We start from the raw sequence: 16604 nt of genomic DNA, 5'->3' as shown, positions 1-16604 counted from the left end.
CTGGATGGTAGCTACGTGTCCTATACATACATATATACATACATACATAGCAGCACCCCTGTGTGACTGGATGGTAGCTACGTGTCCTATACATACATAGCAGCACCCCTGTGTGACTGGATGGTAGCTACGTGTCCTATACATACATAGCAGCACCCCTGTGTGACTGGATGGTAGCTACGTGTCCTATACATACATAGCAGCACCCCTGTGTGACTGGATGATAGCTACGTGTCCTATACATACATAGCAGCACCCCTGTGTGACTGGATGGTAGCTACGTGTCCTATACATACATAGCAGCACCCCTGTGTGACTGGATGGTAGCTACGTGTCCTATACATACATAGCAGCACCCCTGTGTGACTGGATGGTAGCTACGTGTCCTGTACATACATAGCAGCACCCCTGTGTGACTGGATGGTAGCTACGTGTCCTGTACATACATAGCAGCACCCCTGTGTGACTGGATGGTAGCTACGTGTCCTATACATACATAGCAGCACCCCTGTGTGACTGGATGGTAGCTACGTGTCCTATACATACATATATACATACATACATAGCAGCACACCTGTCTTTGTGTGTCATGTGTTATAGAACCAGCCCCCGGGGCTACAGATGGGCAGCTGCACCTTCTTACAATATTCTCCTCTGTTGTGAGAAGGTCTGGAGCACAGTAAGAGCTAGTGTCTCAGACGATGTATACCCGCGTTGCGGGCGGCAGGACCTGGTATGCGGAAAGTGCGTACACACTTGGCGATGCAGAGTCTGACGTGAGAAGGAGGGATGCATCAGTAGCGACGTCCGTCGTCTGCCCTTCTCTAGGGCTGACTGTAAAGATCTGCGGAATGGCGCATATCATGGGCACACACTAGTCACTGTACCCGATATGTCGCTCTGCGTACCCAGCTTAAGACTAATGCACCTTGAGGCTCCCGTCATAGGACGCAGTCATCGCCTCTGTTTTCTGTATTCTAGGAGGATCTCCAGCTGTGGATGTCACATGTGGCTTTCTGTAAGAAATGGGTAGGTTATTGCTCTCTGTTATCAGCCTGACCGCTCTCTAGGTGCTCTCACAGTGACTTATTACACGTCTTCTCTCTCAGAACTGCAAACACCAGCTCAGCAAATGCTTCTCCTCCCTGCTGGCCGTCCATCCAGATAAACCAGGTAACTGACCCCCCCCACCCCCCCCCCCCTCCCCAGACACGGTTCGGAGTCCCCTGCTCTGTGCTGATGGTAACGGATGATGGTTCTTCCTCGTTGTGTGACCTGAATTCCTCCTGTTGGGCTGCAGACTCCTGTTTTTGTCTCCTGCAGAATTGTGGATCATGGCAGCTAAGTGGGAATTTGAGGATCAGCTGTCGACTGAAAGTGCCAGACACATTTTCCTGCGATCCCTCCGCTTCCATCCGGACTGCTCCAAATTGTACCAAGAAGTGAGTCTGGGCCTTGTAGTGCCTGTGATCGGCCTGAGCAGTGACCTGATGTATAAATCTACCTGGCTGATGGCTTTTTTCTTCCCTCCAGTATTTCCGGATGGAGCTGATGAATGCGGAGAAGCAGAGGAAGGAGAAAGAGGACTTGGAACAAGCTAAGATGGATATTGTAAGAAGCCATGTAGCCACCAGCTCTGATACGTTATATAGAATATTGTACCTGTGTAACCCAGCAGCCAGAAACGGGGGCTGTCACCTGCCCCTACTGATCTGAATGCCCCTGGCTCCAGTATGCACTAGATAGAGGGGGCACCTTCAGGGTTCTGTGGGAGGTGACGGGTGTTTTTCATCCTCTTGCGCTACCATCGCAGTTCCGATAGCAATCGGATCCTTGGGGGGATCTGGATTCCTCTATTTTACATGGTGGTGCGCGAGTTGTGCAGAATATTTAAGCGCTGGGGTTTGTGGGAGAGTTTTCCCTTATTGTATGAGAATTGTTTCATCTACTAATGAAAGTGACCATCAATCGGGGGAGGAATTTATCTTTCAAAGCTGAAGATGAATCTTAATCCCAGTTGTGAGCCTGTGACATCTGTGGGTTGCGTTGCCGTGCGTAGCTTCGGTGTGCCGTCATTGTCTTGTGTCTTTTCCGCCAGGGGGAATCCGAGTATTCGGATGACATTCTGAATGGAGAACTGGCCCGAGTAGTTTATAAAGCTGCTGTACAGAAGATAAAAGGTGAGAGACCGATGTGCAGGTGATTACCGGGGCCATGCAGTGTTGTGGGTATCGTAGTGCGTGACAAGGAGGACAAAACTGACAACAAGTTACACAAGTACAGAAAAATACAAGTTACCAATTTCACATAATATGTCACAGAGAGAGAGAGAGAGAAACTAAAGGGGAGAAGGGTCCTGCTCGCACAAGATCTCAATCTGTAATATGGGTGGACACAATAGGGAAGGAGGGAGTGATGGTGTAGGACAGAGACTGGAGAGTAAGTAGGAGGGAGTGATGGTGTAGGACAGAGAATGGAGAGTAAGGAGGAGGGAGCGATGGTGTAGGACAGAGACTGGAGAGGAGGGAGTGATGGTGTAGGACAGAGACTGGAGAGTAAGGAGGAGGGAGTGATGGTGTAGGACAGAGACTGGAGAGTAAGGAGGAGGGAGTGATAGTGTAGGACAGAGACTGGAGAGTAAGGAGGAGGGAGTGATGGTGTAGGACAGAGACTGGAGAGTAAGTAGGAGGGAGTGATGGTGTAGGACAGAGAATGGAGAGTAAGGAGGAGGGAGCGATGGTGTAGGACAGAGACTGGAGAGGAGGGAGTGATGGTGTAGGACAGAGACTGGAGAGTAAGGAGGAGGGAGTGATGGTGTAGGACAGAGACTGGAGAGTAAGGAGGAGGGAGTGATAGTGTAGGACAGAGACTGGAGAGTAAGGAGGAGGGAGTGATAGTGTAGGACAGAGACTGGAGAGTAAGGAGGAGGGAGTGATAGTGTAGGACAGAGACTGGAGAGTAAGGAGGAGGGAGTGATAGTGTAGGACAGAGACTGGAGAGTAAGGAGGAGGGAGTGATGGTGTAGGACAGAGACTGGAGAGTAAGTAGGAGGGAGTGATGGTGTAGGACAGAGAATGGAGAGTAAGGAGGAGGGAGCGATGGTGTAGGACAGAGACTGGAGAGGAGGGAGTGATGGTGTAGGACAGAGACTGGAGAGTAAGGAGGAGGGAGTGATGGTGTAGGACAGAGACTGGAGAGTAAGGAGTGGGAGTGATAGTGTAGGACAGAGACTGGAGAGTAAGGAGGAGGGAGTGATAGTGTAGGACAGAGACTGGAGAGTAAGGAGGAGGGAGTGATGGTGTAGGACAGAGACTGGAGAGTAAGGAGGAGGGAGTGATGGTGTAGGACAGAGACTGGAGAGTAAGGAGGAGGGAGTGATGGTGTAGGACAGAGACTGGAGAGTAAGGAGGAGGGAGTGATGGTGTAGGACAGAGACTGGAGAGTAAGGAGGAGGGAGCGATAGTGTAGGACAGAGACTGGAGAGTAAGGAGGAGGGAGTGATGGTGTAGGACAGAGACTGGAGAGTAAGGAGTGGGAGTGATGGTGTAGGACAGAGACTGGAGAGGAGGGAGTGATGGTGTAGGACAGAGACTGGAGAGTAAGGAGGAGGGAGTGATGGTGTAGGACAGAGACTGGAGAGTAAGGAGGAGGGAGTGATGATGTAGGACAGAGACTGGAGAGTAAGGAGGAGGGAGTGATGGTGTAGGACAGAGACTGGAGAGTAAGGAGGAGGGAGTGATGGTGTAGGACAGAGACTGGAGAGTAAGGAGGAGGGAGTGATAGTGTAGGACAGAGACTGGAGAGTAAGGAGGAGGGAGTGATGGTGTAGGACAGAGACTGGAGAGTACGGAGGAGGGAGTGATAGTGTAGGACAGAGACTGGAGAGTAAGGAGGAGGGAGTGATGGTGTAGGACAGAGACTGGAGAGTAAGGAGTGGGAGTGATGGTGTAGGACAGAGACTGGAGAGGAGGGAGTGATGGTGTAGGACAGAGACTGGAGAGTAAGGAGGAGGGAGTGATGGTGTAGGACAGAGACTGGAGAGTAAGGAGGAGGGAGTGATGATGTAGGACAGAGACTGGAGAGTAAGGAGGAGGGAGTGATGATGTAGGACAGAGACTGGAGAGTAAGGAGGAGGGAGTGATGTTGTAGGACAGAGACTGGAGAGTTAAGGAGGAGGAGGGAGTGATGGTGTAGGACAGAGACTGGAGAGTAAGGAGGAGGGAGTGATGGTGTAGGACAGAGACTGGAGAGTAAGGAGGAGGGAGTGATAATGTAGGACAGAGACTGGAGAGTAAGGAGGAGGGAGCGATAGTGTAGGACAGAGACTGGAGAGTAAGGAGGAGGGAGTGATGGTGTAGGACAGAGACTGGAGAGTAAGGAGTGGGAGTGATGGTGTAGGACAGAGACTGGAGAGGAGGGAGTGATGGTGTAGGACAGAGACTGGAGAGTAAGGAGTGGGAGTGATAGTGTAGGACAGAGACTGGAGAGTAAGGAGGAGGGAGTGATGGTGTAGGACAGAGACTGGAGAGTACGGAGGAGGGAGTGATAGTGTAGGACAGAGACTGGAGAGTAAGGAGGAGGGAGTGATAGTGTAGGACAGAGACTGGAGAGTAAGGAGGAGGGAGTGATGGTGTAGGACAGAGACTGGAGAGTAAGTAGGAGGGAGTGATGGTGTAGGACAGAGAATGGAGAGTAAGGAGGAGGGAGCGATGGTGTAGGACAGAGACTGGAGAGGAGGGAGTGATGGTGTAGGACAGAGACTGGAGAGTAAGGAGGAGGGAGTGATGGTGTAGGACAGAGACTGGAGAGTAAGGAGTGGGAGTGATAGTGTAGGACAGAGACTGGAGAGTAAGGAGGAGGGAGTGATAGTGTAGGACAGAGACTGGAGAGTAAGGAGGAGGGAGTGATGGTGTAGGACAGAGACTGGAGAGTAAGGAGGAGGGAGTGATGGTGTAGGACAGAGACTGGAGAGTAAGGAGGAGGGAGTGATGGTGTAGGACAGAGACTGGAGAGTAAGGAGGAGGGAGTGATGGTGTAGGACAGAGACTGGAGAGTAAGGAGGAGGGAGTGATGGTGTAGGACAGAGACTGGAGAGTAAGGAGGAGGGAGCGATAGTGTAGGACAGAGACTGGAGAGTAAGGAGGAGGGAGTGATGGTGTAGGACAGAGACTGGAGAGTAAGGAGTGGGAGTGATGGTGTAGGACAGAGACTGGAGAGGAGGGAGTGATGGTGTAGGACAGAGACTGGAGAGTAAGGAGGAGGGAGTGATGGTGTAGGACAGAGACTGGAGAGTAAGGAGGAGGGAGTGATGATGTAGGACAGAGACTGGAGAGTAAGGAGGAGGGAGTGATGGTGTAGGACAGAGACTGGAGAGTAAGGAGGAGGGAGTGATGGTGTAGGACAGAGACTGGAGAGTAAGGAGGAGGGAGTGATGGTGTAGGACAGAGACTGGAGAGTAAGGAGGAGGGAGTGATAATGTAGGACAGAGACTGGAGAGTAAGGAGGAGGGAGCGATAGTGTAGGACAGAGACTGGAGAGTAAGGAGGAGGGAGTGATGGTGTAGGACAGAGACTGGAGAGTAAGGAGTGGGAGTGATGGTGTAGGACAGAGACTGGAGAGGAGGGAGTGATGGTGTAGGACAGAGACTGGAGAGTAAGGAGTGGGAGTGATAGTGTAGGACAGAGACTGGAGAGTAAGGAGGAGGGAGTGATGGTGTAGGACAGAGACTGGAGAGTACGGAGGAGGGAGTGATAGTGTAGGACAGAGACTGGAGAGTAAGGAGGAGGGAGTGATAGTGTAGGACAGAGACTGGAGAGTAAGGAGGAGGGAGTGATGGTGTAGGACAGAGACTGGAGAGTAAGGAGGAGGGAGTGATGGTGTAGGACAGAGACTGGAGAGTTAAGGAGGAGGGAGTGATAGTGTAGGACAGAGACTGGAGAGTTAAGGAGGAGGAGGGAGTGATGGTGTAGGACAGAGACTGGAGAGTAAGGAGGAGGGAGTGATGGTGTAGGACAGAGACTGGAGAGTAAGGAGGAGGGAGTGATAATGTAGGGCAGAGACTGGAGAGTAAGGAGGAGGGAGTGATAGTGTAGGACAGAGACTGGAGAGTAAGGAGGAGGGAGTGACAGTGTTGTCATGATTCTCTGCCAAGAGGTTGGAAGACGTGGACCCAGGTTGATAAAGGAACAGGAGGCGAGGGGACTATTCGTGACTGCCTCATCCACCAGTATCCGATGTTGGCTAGACCTGGCCAAGGGTGCGGAGTCTAACTTACTGGGAGGTGTTCACCAGTGACCACTCCAAGCAGGATTTGGGTTTAAGCTGTACCCAGCAAGCAGGTTGCGTCCTTTGGTCAGGTGTCTGGCACCAGTGGGAAAATGGAAGAACACTATCACAGGGAGAGCACAGGAGAAAGATATTGGAGGTTTTCTACTGAATTGATGTATTGAGTACACACTTGTAGCTCCAGACACAAGGCTGGCACAGGAGATAGTACTTGGACGATGTACTGAGTACACACTCTATGGCTTCAGAAGCAGAGCTAGTCATGGAGAATGATATTAAGAACTGGTACTTAGTACATCACCTAAGTACGCACACTGCGGCTTCAGACGCGGAACTGACACAGGAGAATGGTATCGCGAGATGGTACTTGAATGATGTAGTAAGGACATATTCTGCGTCTGTGAACTACAGTGTAAGCACAGGAGGTGACTCTAAGAGATTGTACTCAGAAGACGTTCTGAGTACACACCGTGGATAACACTAGGAACAAGTCACTAGAGGGAACAGAGTTTGGAACCCGGAACGCTGCAATAGCAAGTTTACACTGGAAGTAACGACGTTGTGCAGGCAACTGCCTGTTGTCCAGAGACCGGTTATATACCCTAAGGTAGCAGTCCATTGGTGAACACTGTCAGCTGACAGCAACCAATGCTACCATTGGGTAAAGGGTTAGCCAGGTGCTAAAGCCTGTGATGCTGCGTCCATGACTGTAACTGTGGAAATCACATCACAGAGCGAACACATGGATGTCCTAGCAGACCCCAGGTATAATCCTGAGAGGTGAGTAACAGCTGATCCTAGGCTGCAACCTGAGAAGTGTAGGGCAGAGGCTGTAGAGTAAGATGTAAGGAGGAGTGGTGAGAAGATGAGCCGGGAGATCTAGGAAGGAGCAGTGAGGACATGAGGCTGGAGATAGAGGGTAGAGCGGGGCAGCAGAGGTAGTGCGGGCAGGGAAGGGCAGCAGAGGTGGAGCGAGCAGAGATGAGGATAAACTGGAGTTGGCATAGAGGTGGAATTGATTAACTCACTGAGAAGACGTGTAAAAGAGGAGGAGGAGGAGGCCAAGGAATGGACCTTAGGGGGAGGTGGGTGATTATACGGACAAGTAGACAAACTAGGAGAGATCTGTGACAGAGCCCAATGAGTGGAGGCTGTGAAGGATGAGGGATCTGTGAGGTGAAGAAGTTTAATAATAGAGAATGGTCCCTTGGAGTAAATGAATGGGACAAGTGTAATTATATAAGGAGAGAACATTTCAGGAGCTGTGATTCACTGGTCTTCCATACTAACTTGTAATAAAATGTAATGACCATCTGTAATGGATAACGTGTAGATAATGAGATCTAATTCTCCCCTGTACATGTGTGTAGTAACTATAGGAAGTAGCAGTAACCATGGCCTCCTCTCTGTCACTCCTCACATTCTCCCCTGTACATGTGTGTAGTAACTATAGGAAGTAGCAGTAACCATGGCCTCCTCTCTCTCTCCTCACATTCTCCCCTGTACATGTGTGTAGTAACTATAGGAAGCAGCAGTAACCATGGCCTCCTCTCTCTCACTCCTCACATTCTCCCCTGTACATGTGTAGTAACTATAGGAAGTAGCAGTAACCATGGCCTCCTCTCTGTCACTCCTCACATTCTCCCCTGTACATGTGTGTAGTAACTATAGGAAGCAGCAGTAACCATGGCCTCCTCTCTGTCACTCCTCACATTCTCCCCTGTACATGTGTGTAGTAACTATAGGAAGTAGCAGTAACCATGGCCTCCTCTCTCTCTCCTCACATTCTCCCCTGTACATGTGTGTAGTAACCATGGCCTCCTCTGTCACTCCTCACATTCTCCCCTGTACATGTGTGTAGTAACTATAGGAAGCAGCAGTAACCATGGCCTCCTCTCTGTCACTCCTCACATTCTCCCCTGTACATGTGTGTAGTAACTATAGGAAGCAGCAGTAACCATGGCCTCCTCTCTCTCTCTCCTCACATTCTCCCCTGTACATGTGTATAGTAACTATAGGAAGCAGCAGTAACCATGGCCTCCTCTCTGTCACTCCTCACATTCTCCCCTGTACATGTGTGTAGTAACTATAGGAAGTAGCAGTAACCATGGCCTCCTCTCTCTCTCCTCACATTCTCCCCTGTACATGTGTGTAGTAACTATAGGAAGTAGCAGTAACCATGGCCTCCTCTCTCTCTCTCCTCACATTCTCCCCTGTACATGTGTGTAGTAACTATAGGAAGTAGCAGTAACCATGGCCTCCTCTCTCTCACTCCTCACATTCTCCCCTGTACATGTGTAGTAACTATAGGAAGTAGCAGTAACCATGGCCTCCTCTCTGTCACTCCTCACATTCTCCTCTGTACTTGTGTGTAGTAACTATAGGAAGTAGCAGTAACCATGGCCTCCTCTCTCTCTCTCCTCACATTCTCCCCTGTACATGTGTGTAGTAACTAGGGATGTGCAGGCTCGGATAGGTTCGAGTTTGCACGTGGAGTTCGGATTTTTCCCTCCAAAAAAACGGAACTCAGAACGAGGCAAAACGTCATCTTGCATGGACGAACATCATCATTCCTGGACAAAAGACCAGGAATGATGATGTTCGTCCATGTAAGATGACGTTTTGCCTCGTTCTGAGTTCCGTTTTTTTGGAGGGAAAAATCCGAACTCCACGTGCAAACTCGAACCTATCCGAGCCTGCACATCCCTAGTAGTAACTATAGGAAGTAGCAGTAACCATGGCCTCCTCTCTCTCACTCCTCACATTCTCCCCTGTACATGTGTAGTAACTATAGGAAGTAGCAGTAACCATGGCCTCCTCTCTGTCACTCCTCACATTCTCCTCTGTACTTGTGTGTAGTAACCATAGGAAGCAGCAGTAACCATGGCCTCCTCTCTCTCTCTCCTCACATTCTCCCCTGTACATGTGTGTAGTAACTATAGGAAGTAGCAGTAACCATGGCCTCCTCTCTCTCTCCTCACATTCTCCCCTGTACATGTGTGTAGTAACCATGGCCTCCTCTCTGTCACTCCTCACATTCTCCCCTGTACATGTGTGTAGTAACTATAGGAAGCAGCAGTAACCATGGCCTCCTCTCTGTCACTCCTCACATTCTCCTCTGTACATGTGTGTAGTAACTATAGGAAGCAGCAGTAACCATGGCCTCCTCTCTGTCACTCCTCACATTCTCCTCTGTACATGTGTGTAGTAACTATAGGAAGCAGCAGTAACCATGGCCTCCTCTCTCTCTCCTCACATTCTCCCCTGTACATGTGTGTAGTAACTATAGGAAGTAGCAGTAACCATGGCCTCCTCTCTCTCTCCTCACATTCTCCCCTGTACATGTGTGTAGTAACCATGGCCTCCTCTCTGTCACTCCTCACATTCTCCCCTGTACATGTGTGTAGTAACTATAGGAAGCAGCAGTAACCATGGCCTCCTCTCTGTCACTCCTCACATTCTCCTCTGTACATGTGTGTAGTAACTATAGGAAGCAGCAGTAACCATGGCCTCCTCTCTGTCACTCCTCACATTCTCCTCTGTACATGTGTGTAGTAACTATAGGAAGTAGCAGTAACCATGGCCTCCTCTCTCTCTCTCCTCACATTCTCCCCTGTACATGTGTGTAGTAACTATAGGAAGCAGCAGTATCCATGGCCTCCTCTCTGTCACTCCTCACATTCTCCCCTGTACATGTGTAGTAACTATAGGAAGCAGCAGTAACCATGGCCTCCTCTCTGTCACTCCTCACATTCTCCCCTGTACATGTGTGTAGTAACTATAGGAAGTAGCAGTAACCATGGCCTCCTCTCTCTCTCCTCACATTCTCCCCTGTACATGTGTGTAGTAACTATACGAAGCAGCAGTAACCATGGCCTCCTGTCTGTCACTCCTCACATTCTCCCCTGTACATGTGTGTAGTAACTTTAGGAAGCAGCAGTAACCATGGCCTCCTCTCTCTCTCCTCACATTCTCCCCTGTACATGTGTGTAGTAACTATACGAAGCAGCAGTAACCATGGCCTCCTCTCTGTCACTCCTCACATTCTCCCCTGTACATGTGTGTAGTAACTATACGAAGCAGCAGTAACCATGGCCTCCTCTCTGTCACTCCTCACATTCTCCCCTGTACATGTGTGTAGTAACTATAGGAAGCAGCAGTAACCATGGCCTCCTCTCTGTCACTCCTCACATTCTCCCCTGTACATGTGTGTAGTAACTATAGGAAGTAGCAGTAACCATGGCCTCCTGTCTGTCACTCCTCACATTCTCCCCTGTACATGTGTGTAGTAACTATAGGAAGTAGCAGTAACCATGGCCTCCTCTCTGTCACTCCTCACATTCTCCCCTGTACATGTGTGTAGTAACTATAGGAAGTAGCAGTAACCATGGCCTCCTGTCTGTCACTCCTCACATTTTCCCCTGTACATGTGTGTAGTAACTATAGGAAGCAGCAGTAACCATGGCCTCCTCTCTGTCACTCCTCACATTCTCCCCTGTACATGTGTGTAGTAACTATAGGAAGTAGCAGTAACCATGGCCTCCTCTCTGTCACTCCTCACATTCTCCCCTGTACATGTGTGTAGTAACTATAGGAAGTAGCAGTAACCATGGCCTCCTCTCTGTCACTCCTCACATTCTCCCCTGTACATGTGTAGTAACTATAGGAAGCAGCAGTAACCATGGCCTCCTCTCTCTCTCCTCACATTCTCCCCTGTACATGTGTGTAGTAACTATAGGAAGCAGCAGTAACCATGGCCTCCTCTCTGTCACTCCTCACATTCTCCCCTGTACATGTGTGTAGTAACTATAGGAAGCAGCAGTAACCATGGCCTCCTCTCTCACTCCTCACATTCTCCCCTGTACATGTGTGTAGTAACTATAGGAAGCAGCAGTAACCATGGCCTCCTCTCTCTCTCCTCACATTCTCCCCTGTACATGTGTGTAGTAACTATAGGAAGCAGCAGTAACCATGGCCTCCTCTCTGTCACTCCTCACATTCTCCCCTGTACATGTGTGTAGTAACTGTACGAAGCAGCAGTAACCATGGCCTCCTCTCTGTCACTCCTCACATTCTCCCCTGTACATGTGTGTAGTAACTATAGGAAGCAGCAGTAACCATGGCCTCCTCTCTGTCACTCCTCACATTCTCCCCTGTACATGTGTGTAGTAACTATAGGAAGCAGCAGTAACCATGGCCTCCTCTCTCTCTCTCTCTCCTCACATTCTCCCCTGTACATGTGTGTAGTAACTATAGGAAGCAGCAGTAACCATGGCCTCCTCTCTCTCTCCTCACATTCTCCCCTGTACATGTGTGTAGTAACTATAGGAAGTAGCAGTAACCATGGCCTCCTCTCTCTCTCTCCTCACATTCTCCCCTGTACATGTGTGTAGTAACTATAGGAAGCAGCAGTAACCATGGCCTCCTCTCTCTCTCTCCTCACATTCTCCCCTGTACATGTGTGTAGTAACTATAGGAAGCAGCAGTAACCATGGCCTCCTCTCTGTCACTCCTCACATTCTCCCCTGTACATGTGTGTAGTAACTATAGGAAGCAGCAGTAACCATGGCCTCCTCTCTGTCACTCCTCACATTCTCCCCTGTACATGTGTGTAGTAACTATAGGAAGTAGCAGTAACCATGGCCTCCTCTCTGTCACTCCTCACATTCTCCCCTGTACATGTGTGTAATAACTATAGGAAGCAGCAGTAACCATGGCCTCCTCTCTCTCTCTCCTCACATTCTCCCCTGTACATGTGTGTAGTAACTATAGGAAGCAGCAGTAACCATGGCCTCCTCTCTGTCACTCCTCACATTCTCCCCTGTACATGTGTGTAGTAACTATAGGAAGCAGCAGTAACCATGGCCTCCTCTCTCACTCCTCACATTCTCCCCTGTACATGTGTGTAGTAACTATAGGAAGCAGCAGTAACCATGGCCTCCTCTCTGTCACTCCTCACATTGTCCCCTGTACATGTGTGTAGTAACTATAGGAAGCAGCAGTAACCATGGCCTCCTCTCTCTCTCTCCTCACATTCTCCCCTGTACATGTGTGTAGTAACTATAGGAAGCAGCAGTAACCATGGCCTCCTCTCCTCACATTCTCCCCTGTACATGTGTGTAGTAACTATAGGAAGCAGCAGTAACCATGGCCTCCTCTCTGTCACTCCTCACATTCTCCCCTGTACATGTGTGTAGTAACTATAGGAAGTAGCAGTAACCATGGCCTCCTCTCTGTCACTCCTCACATTCTCCCCTGTACATGTGTGTAGTAACTATAGGAAGCAGCAGTAACCATGGCCTCCTCTCTCTCTCCTCACATTCTCCCCTGTACATGTGTGTAGTAACTATAGGAAGCAGCAGTAACCATGGCCTCCTCTCTGTCACTCCTCACATTCTCCCCTGTACATGTGTGTAGTAACTATAGGAAGCAGCAGTAACCATGGCCTCCTCTCTCACTCCTCACATTCTCCCCTGTACATGTGTGTAGTAACTATAGGAAGCAGCAGTAACCATGGCCTCCTCTCTGTCACTCCTCACATTGTCCCCTGTACATGTGTGTAGTAACTATAGGAAGCAGCAGTAACCATGGCCTCCTCTCTCTCTCTCCTCACATTCTCCCCTGTACATGTGTGTAGTAACTATAGGAAGCAGCAGTAACCATGGCCTCCTCTCCTCACATTCTCCCCTGTACATGTGTGTAGTAACTATAGGAAGCAGCAGTAACCATGGCCTCCTCTCTGTCACTCCTCACATTCTCCCCTGTACATGTGTGTAGTAACTATAGGAAGTAGCAGTAACCATGGCCTCCTCTCTGTCACTCCTCACATTCTCCCCTGTACATGTGTGTAGTAACTATAGGAAGCAGCAGTAACCATGGCCTCCTCTCTGTCTCTCCTCACATTCTCCCCTGTACATGTGTGTAGTAACTATAGGAAGCAGCAGTAACCATGGCCTCCTCTCTGTCACTCCTCACATTCTCCCCTGTACATGTGTGTAGTAACTATAGGAAGCAGCAGTAACCATGGCCTCCTCTCTGTCACTCCTCACATTCTCCCCTGTACATGTGTGTAGTAACTATAGGAAGCAGCAGTAACCATGGCCTCCTCTCTCTCTCCTCACATTCTCCCCTGTACATGTGTGTAGTAACGGCAGTAACCATGGCCTCCTGTCTGTCACTCTTCACATTCTCCCCTGTACATATGTGTAGTAACTATAGGAAGCAGCAGTAACCATGGCCTCCTCTCTCTCTCCTCACATTCTCCCCTGTACATGTGTGTAGTAACTATAGGAAGTAGCAGTAACCATGGCCTCCTGTCTGTCACTCCTCACATTTTCCCCTGTACATGTGTGTAGTAACTATAGGAAGCAGCAGTAACCATGTCTCCTCTCTGTCACTCCTCACATTCTCCCCTGTACATGTGTATAGTAACTATAGGAAGCAGCAGTAACCATGGCCTCCTCTCTGTCACTCCTCACATTCTCCCCTGTACATGTGTGTAGTAACTATAGGAAGTAGCAGTAACCATGGCCTCCTCTCTGTCACTCCTCACATTCTCCCCTGTACATGTGTAGTAACTATAGGAAGCAGCAGTAACCATGGCCTCCTCTCTCCTCACATTCTCCCCTGTACATGTGTGTAGTAACTATAGGAAGCAGCAGTAACCATGGCCTCCTGTCTGTCACTCTTCACATTCTCCCCTGTACATGTGTGTAGTAACTATAGGAAGCAGCAGTAACCATGGCCTCCTGTCTGTCACTCTTCACATTCTCCCCTGTACATGTGTGTAGTAACTATAGGAAGCAGCAGTAACCATGGCCTCCTCTCTGTCACTCCTCACATTCTCCCCTGTACATGTGTGTAGTAACTATAGGAAGCAGCAGTAACCATGGCCGCCTCTCTGTCACTCCTCACATTCTCCCCTGTACATGTGTGTAGTAACTATAGGAAGCAGCAGTAACCATGGCCTCCTCTCTGTCACTCCTCACATTCTCCCCTGTACATGTGTGTAGTAACTATAGGAAGCAGCAGTAACCATGGCCTCCTCTCTCTATCCTCACATTCTCCCCTGTACATGTGTGTAGTAACTATAGGAAGCAGCAGTAACCATGGCCTCCTCTCCTCACATTCTCCCCTGTACATGTGTGTAGTAACTATAGGAAGCAGCAGTAACCATGGCCTCCTCTCTGTCACTCCTCACATTCTCCCCTGTACATGTGTGTAGTAACTATAGGAAGCAGCAGTAACCATGGCCTCCTCTCTCTCTCCTCACATTCTCCCCTGTACATGTGTGTAGTAACTATACGAAGCAGCAGTAACCATGGCCTCCTCTCTGTCACTCCTCACATTCTCCCCTGTACATGTGTGTAGTAACTATAGGAAGTAGCAGTAACCATGGCCTCCTCTCTGTCTCTCCTCACATTCTCCCCTGTACATGTGTAGTAACTATAGGAAGCAGCAGTAACCATGGCCTCCTCTCTGTCACTCCTCACATTCTCCCCTGTACATGTGTGTAGTAACTATAGGAAGCAGCAGTAACCATGGCCTCCTCTCTGTCACTCCTCACATTCTCCCCTGTACATGTGTGTAGTAACTATAGGAAGCAGCAGTAACCATGGCCTCCTCTCACTCCTCACATTCTCCCCTGTACATGTGTGTAGTAACTATAGGAAGCAGCAGTAACCATGGCCTCCTCTCTCTCTCTCCTCACATTCTCCCCTGTACATGTGTGTAATAACTATAGGAAGTAGCAGTAACCATGGCCTCCTCTCCTCACATTCTCCCCTGTACATGTGTGTAGTAACTATAGGAAGCAGCAGTAACCATGGCCTCCTCTCTGTCACTCCTCACATTCTCCCCTGTACATGTGTGTAATAACTATAGGAAGCAGCAGTAACCATGGCCTCCTCTCTCTCTCTCCTCACATTCTCCCCTGTACATGTGTGTAGTAACTATAGGAAGCAGCAGTAACCATGGCCTCCTCTCTCTCTCTCCTCACATTCTCCCCTGTACATGTGTGTAGTAACTATAGGAAGCAGCAGTAACCATGGCCTCCTCTCTGTCACTCCTCACATTCTCCCCTGTACATGTTTGTAGTAACTATAGGAAGCAGCAGTAACCATGGCCTCCTCTCTGTCACTCCTCACATTCTCCCCTGTACATGTGTGTAGTAACTATAGGAAGCAGCAGTAACCATGGCCTCCTCTCTCTCTCCTCACATTCTCCCCTGTACATGTGTGTAGTAACTATAGGAAGTAGCAGTAACCATGGCCTCCTCTCTCTCTCCTCACATTCTCCCCTGTACATGTGTGTAGTAACTATAGGAAGCAGCAGTAACCATGGCCTCCTCTCTGTCACTCCTCACATTCTCCCCTGTACATGTGTGTAATAACTATAGGAAGCAGCAGTAACCATGGCCTCCTCTCTGTCACTCCTCACATTCTCCCCTGTACATGTGTGTAGTAACTATAGGAAGCAGCAGTAACCATGGCCTCCTCTCTGTCACTCCTCACATTCTCCCCTGTACATGTGTGTAGTAACTATAGGAAGCAGCAGTAACCATGGCCTCCTCTCTCTCCTCACATTCTCCCCTGTACATGTGTGTAGTAACTATAGGAAGCAGCAGTAACCATGGCCTCCTCTCTCTCCTCACATTCTCCCCTGTACATGTGTGTAGTAACTATAGGAAGCAGCAGTAACCATGGCCTCCTCTCTGTCACTCCTCACATTCTCCCCTGTACATGTGTGTAGTAACTATAGGAAGCAGCAGTAACCATGGCCTCCTCTCTGTCACTCCTCACATTCTCCCCTGTACATGTGTGTAGTAACTATAGGAAGCAGCAGTAACCATGGCCTCCTCTGTCACTCCTCACATTCTCCCCTGTACATGTGTGTAGTAACTATAGGAAGCAGCAGTAACCATGGCCTCCTCTGTCACTCCTCACATTCTCCCCTGTACATGTGTGTAGTAACTATAGGAAGCAGCAGTAACCATGGCCTCCTCTCTGTCACTCCTCACATTCTCCCCTGTACATGTGTGTAGTAACTATAGGAAGTAGCAGTAACCATGGCCTCCTCTCTCTCTCTCCTCACATTCTCCCCTGTACATGTGTGTAGTAACTATAGGAAGCAGCAGTAACCATGGCCTCCTCTCTGTCACTCCTCACATTCTCCCCTGTACATGTGTGTAGTAACTATAGGAAGCAGCAGTAACCATGGCCTCCTCTCTCTCTCCTCACATTCTCCCCTGTACATGTGTGTAGTAACTATAGGAAGCAGCAGTAACCATGGCCTCCTCTCTCTCTCTCCTCACATTCTCC

At 49.4% G+C, this 16604-nt stretch overlaps 1 protein-coding gene across 2 annotated transcripts in view; it reads left to right on the top strand.

The window, feature by feature from the left end:
• UTP6 (UTP6 small subunit processome component) overlaps nt 1-16604 on the top strand; it is a 127382-nt gene that overhangs the window by 68377 nt on the left and 42401 nt on the right. For both annotated transcript variants that reach the window (XM_088466176.1, XM_088466177.1), the window contains exons 5-9: nt 982-1029; nt 1110-1173; nt 1324-1442; nt 1534-1611; nt 2099-2180. In XM_088466176.1, the coding sequence (XP_088322302.1) occupies nt 982-1029; nt 1110-1173; nt 1324-1442; nt 1534-1611; nt 2099-2180 (391 nt within the window). The remainder of the gene's footprint in view (nt 1-981; nt 1030-1109; nt 1174-1323; nt 1443-1533; nt 1612-2098; nt 2181-16604) is intronic.

The sequence above is a fragment of the Taudactylus pleione genome, unplaced genomic scaffold (assembly GCF_031769625.1).
Source record: "Taudactylus pleione unplaced genomic scaffold, aTauple2 ptg002606l, whole genome shotgun sequence".
Lineage (NCBI taxonomy): Eukaryota > Metazoa > Chordata > Amphibia > Anura > Myobatrachidae > Taudactylus > Taudactylus pleione.
Note: the sequence above shows the minus strand (reverse complement) of the source record. Positions and strands in the feature narration are given on the sequence as shown.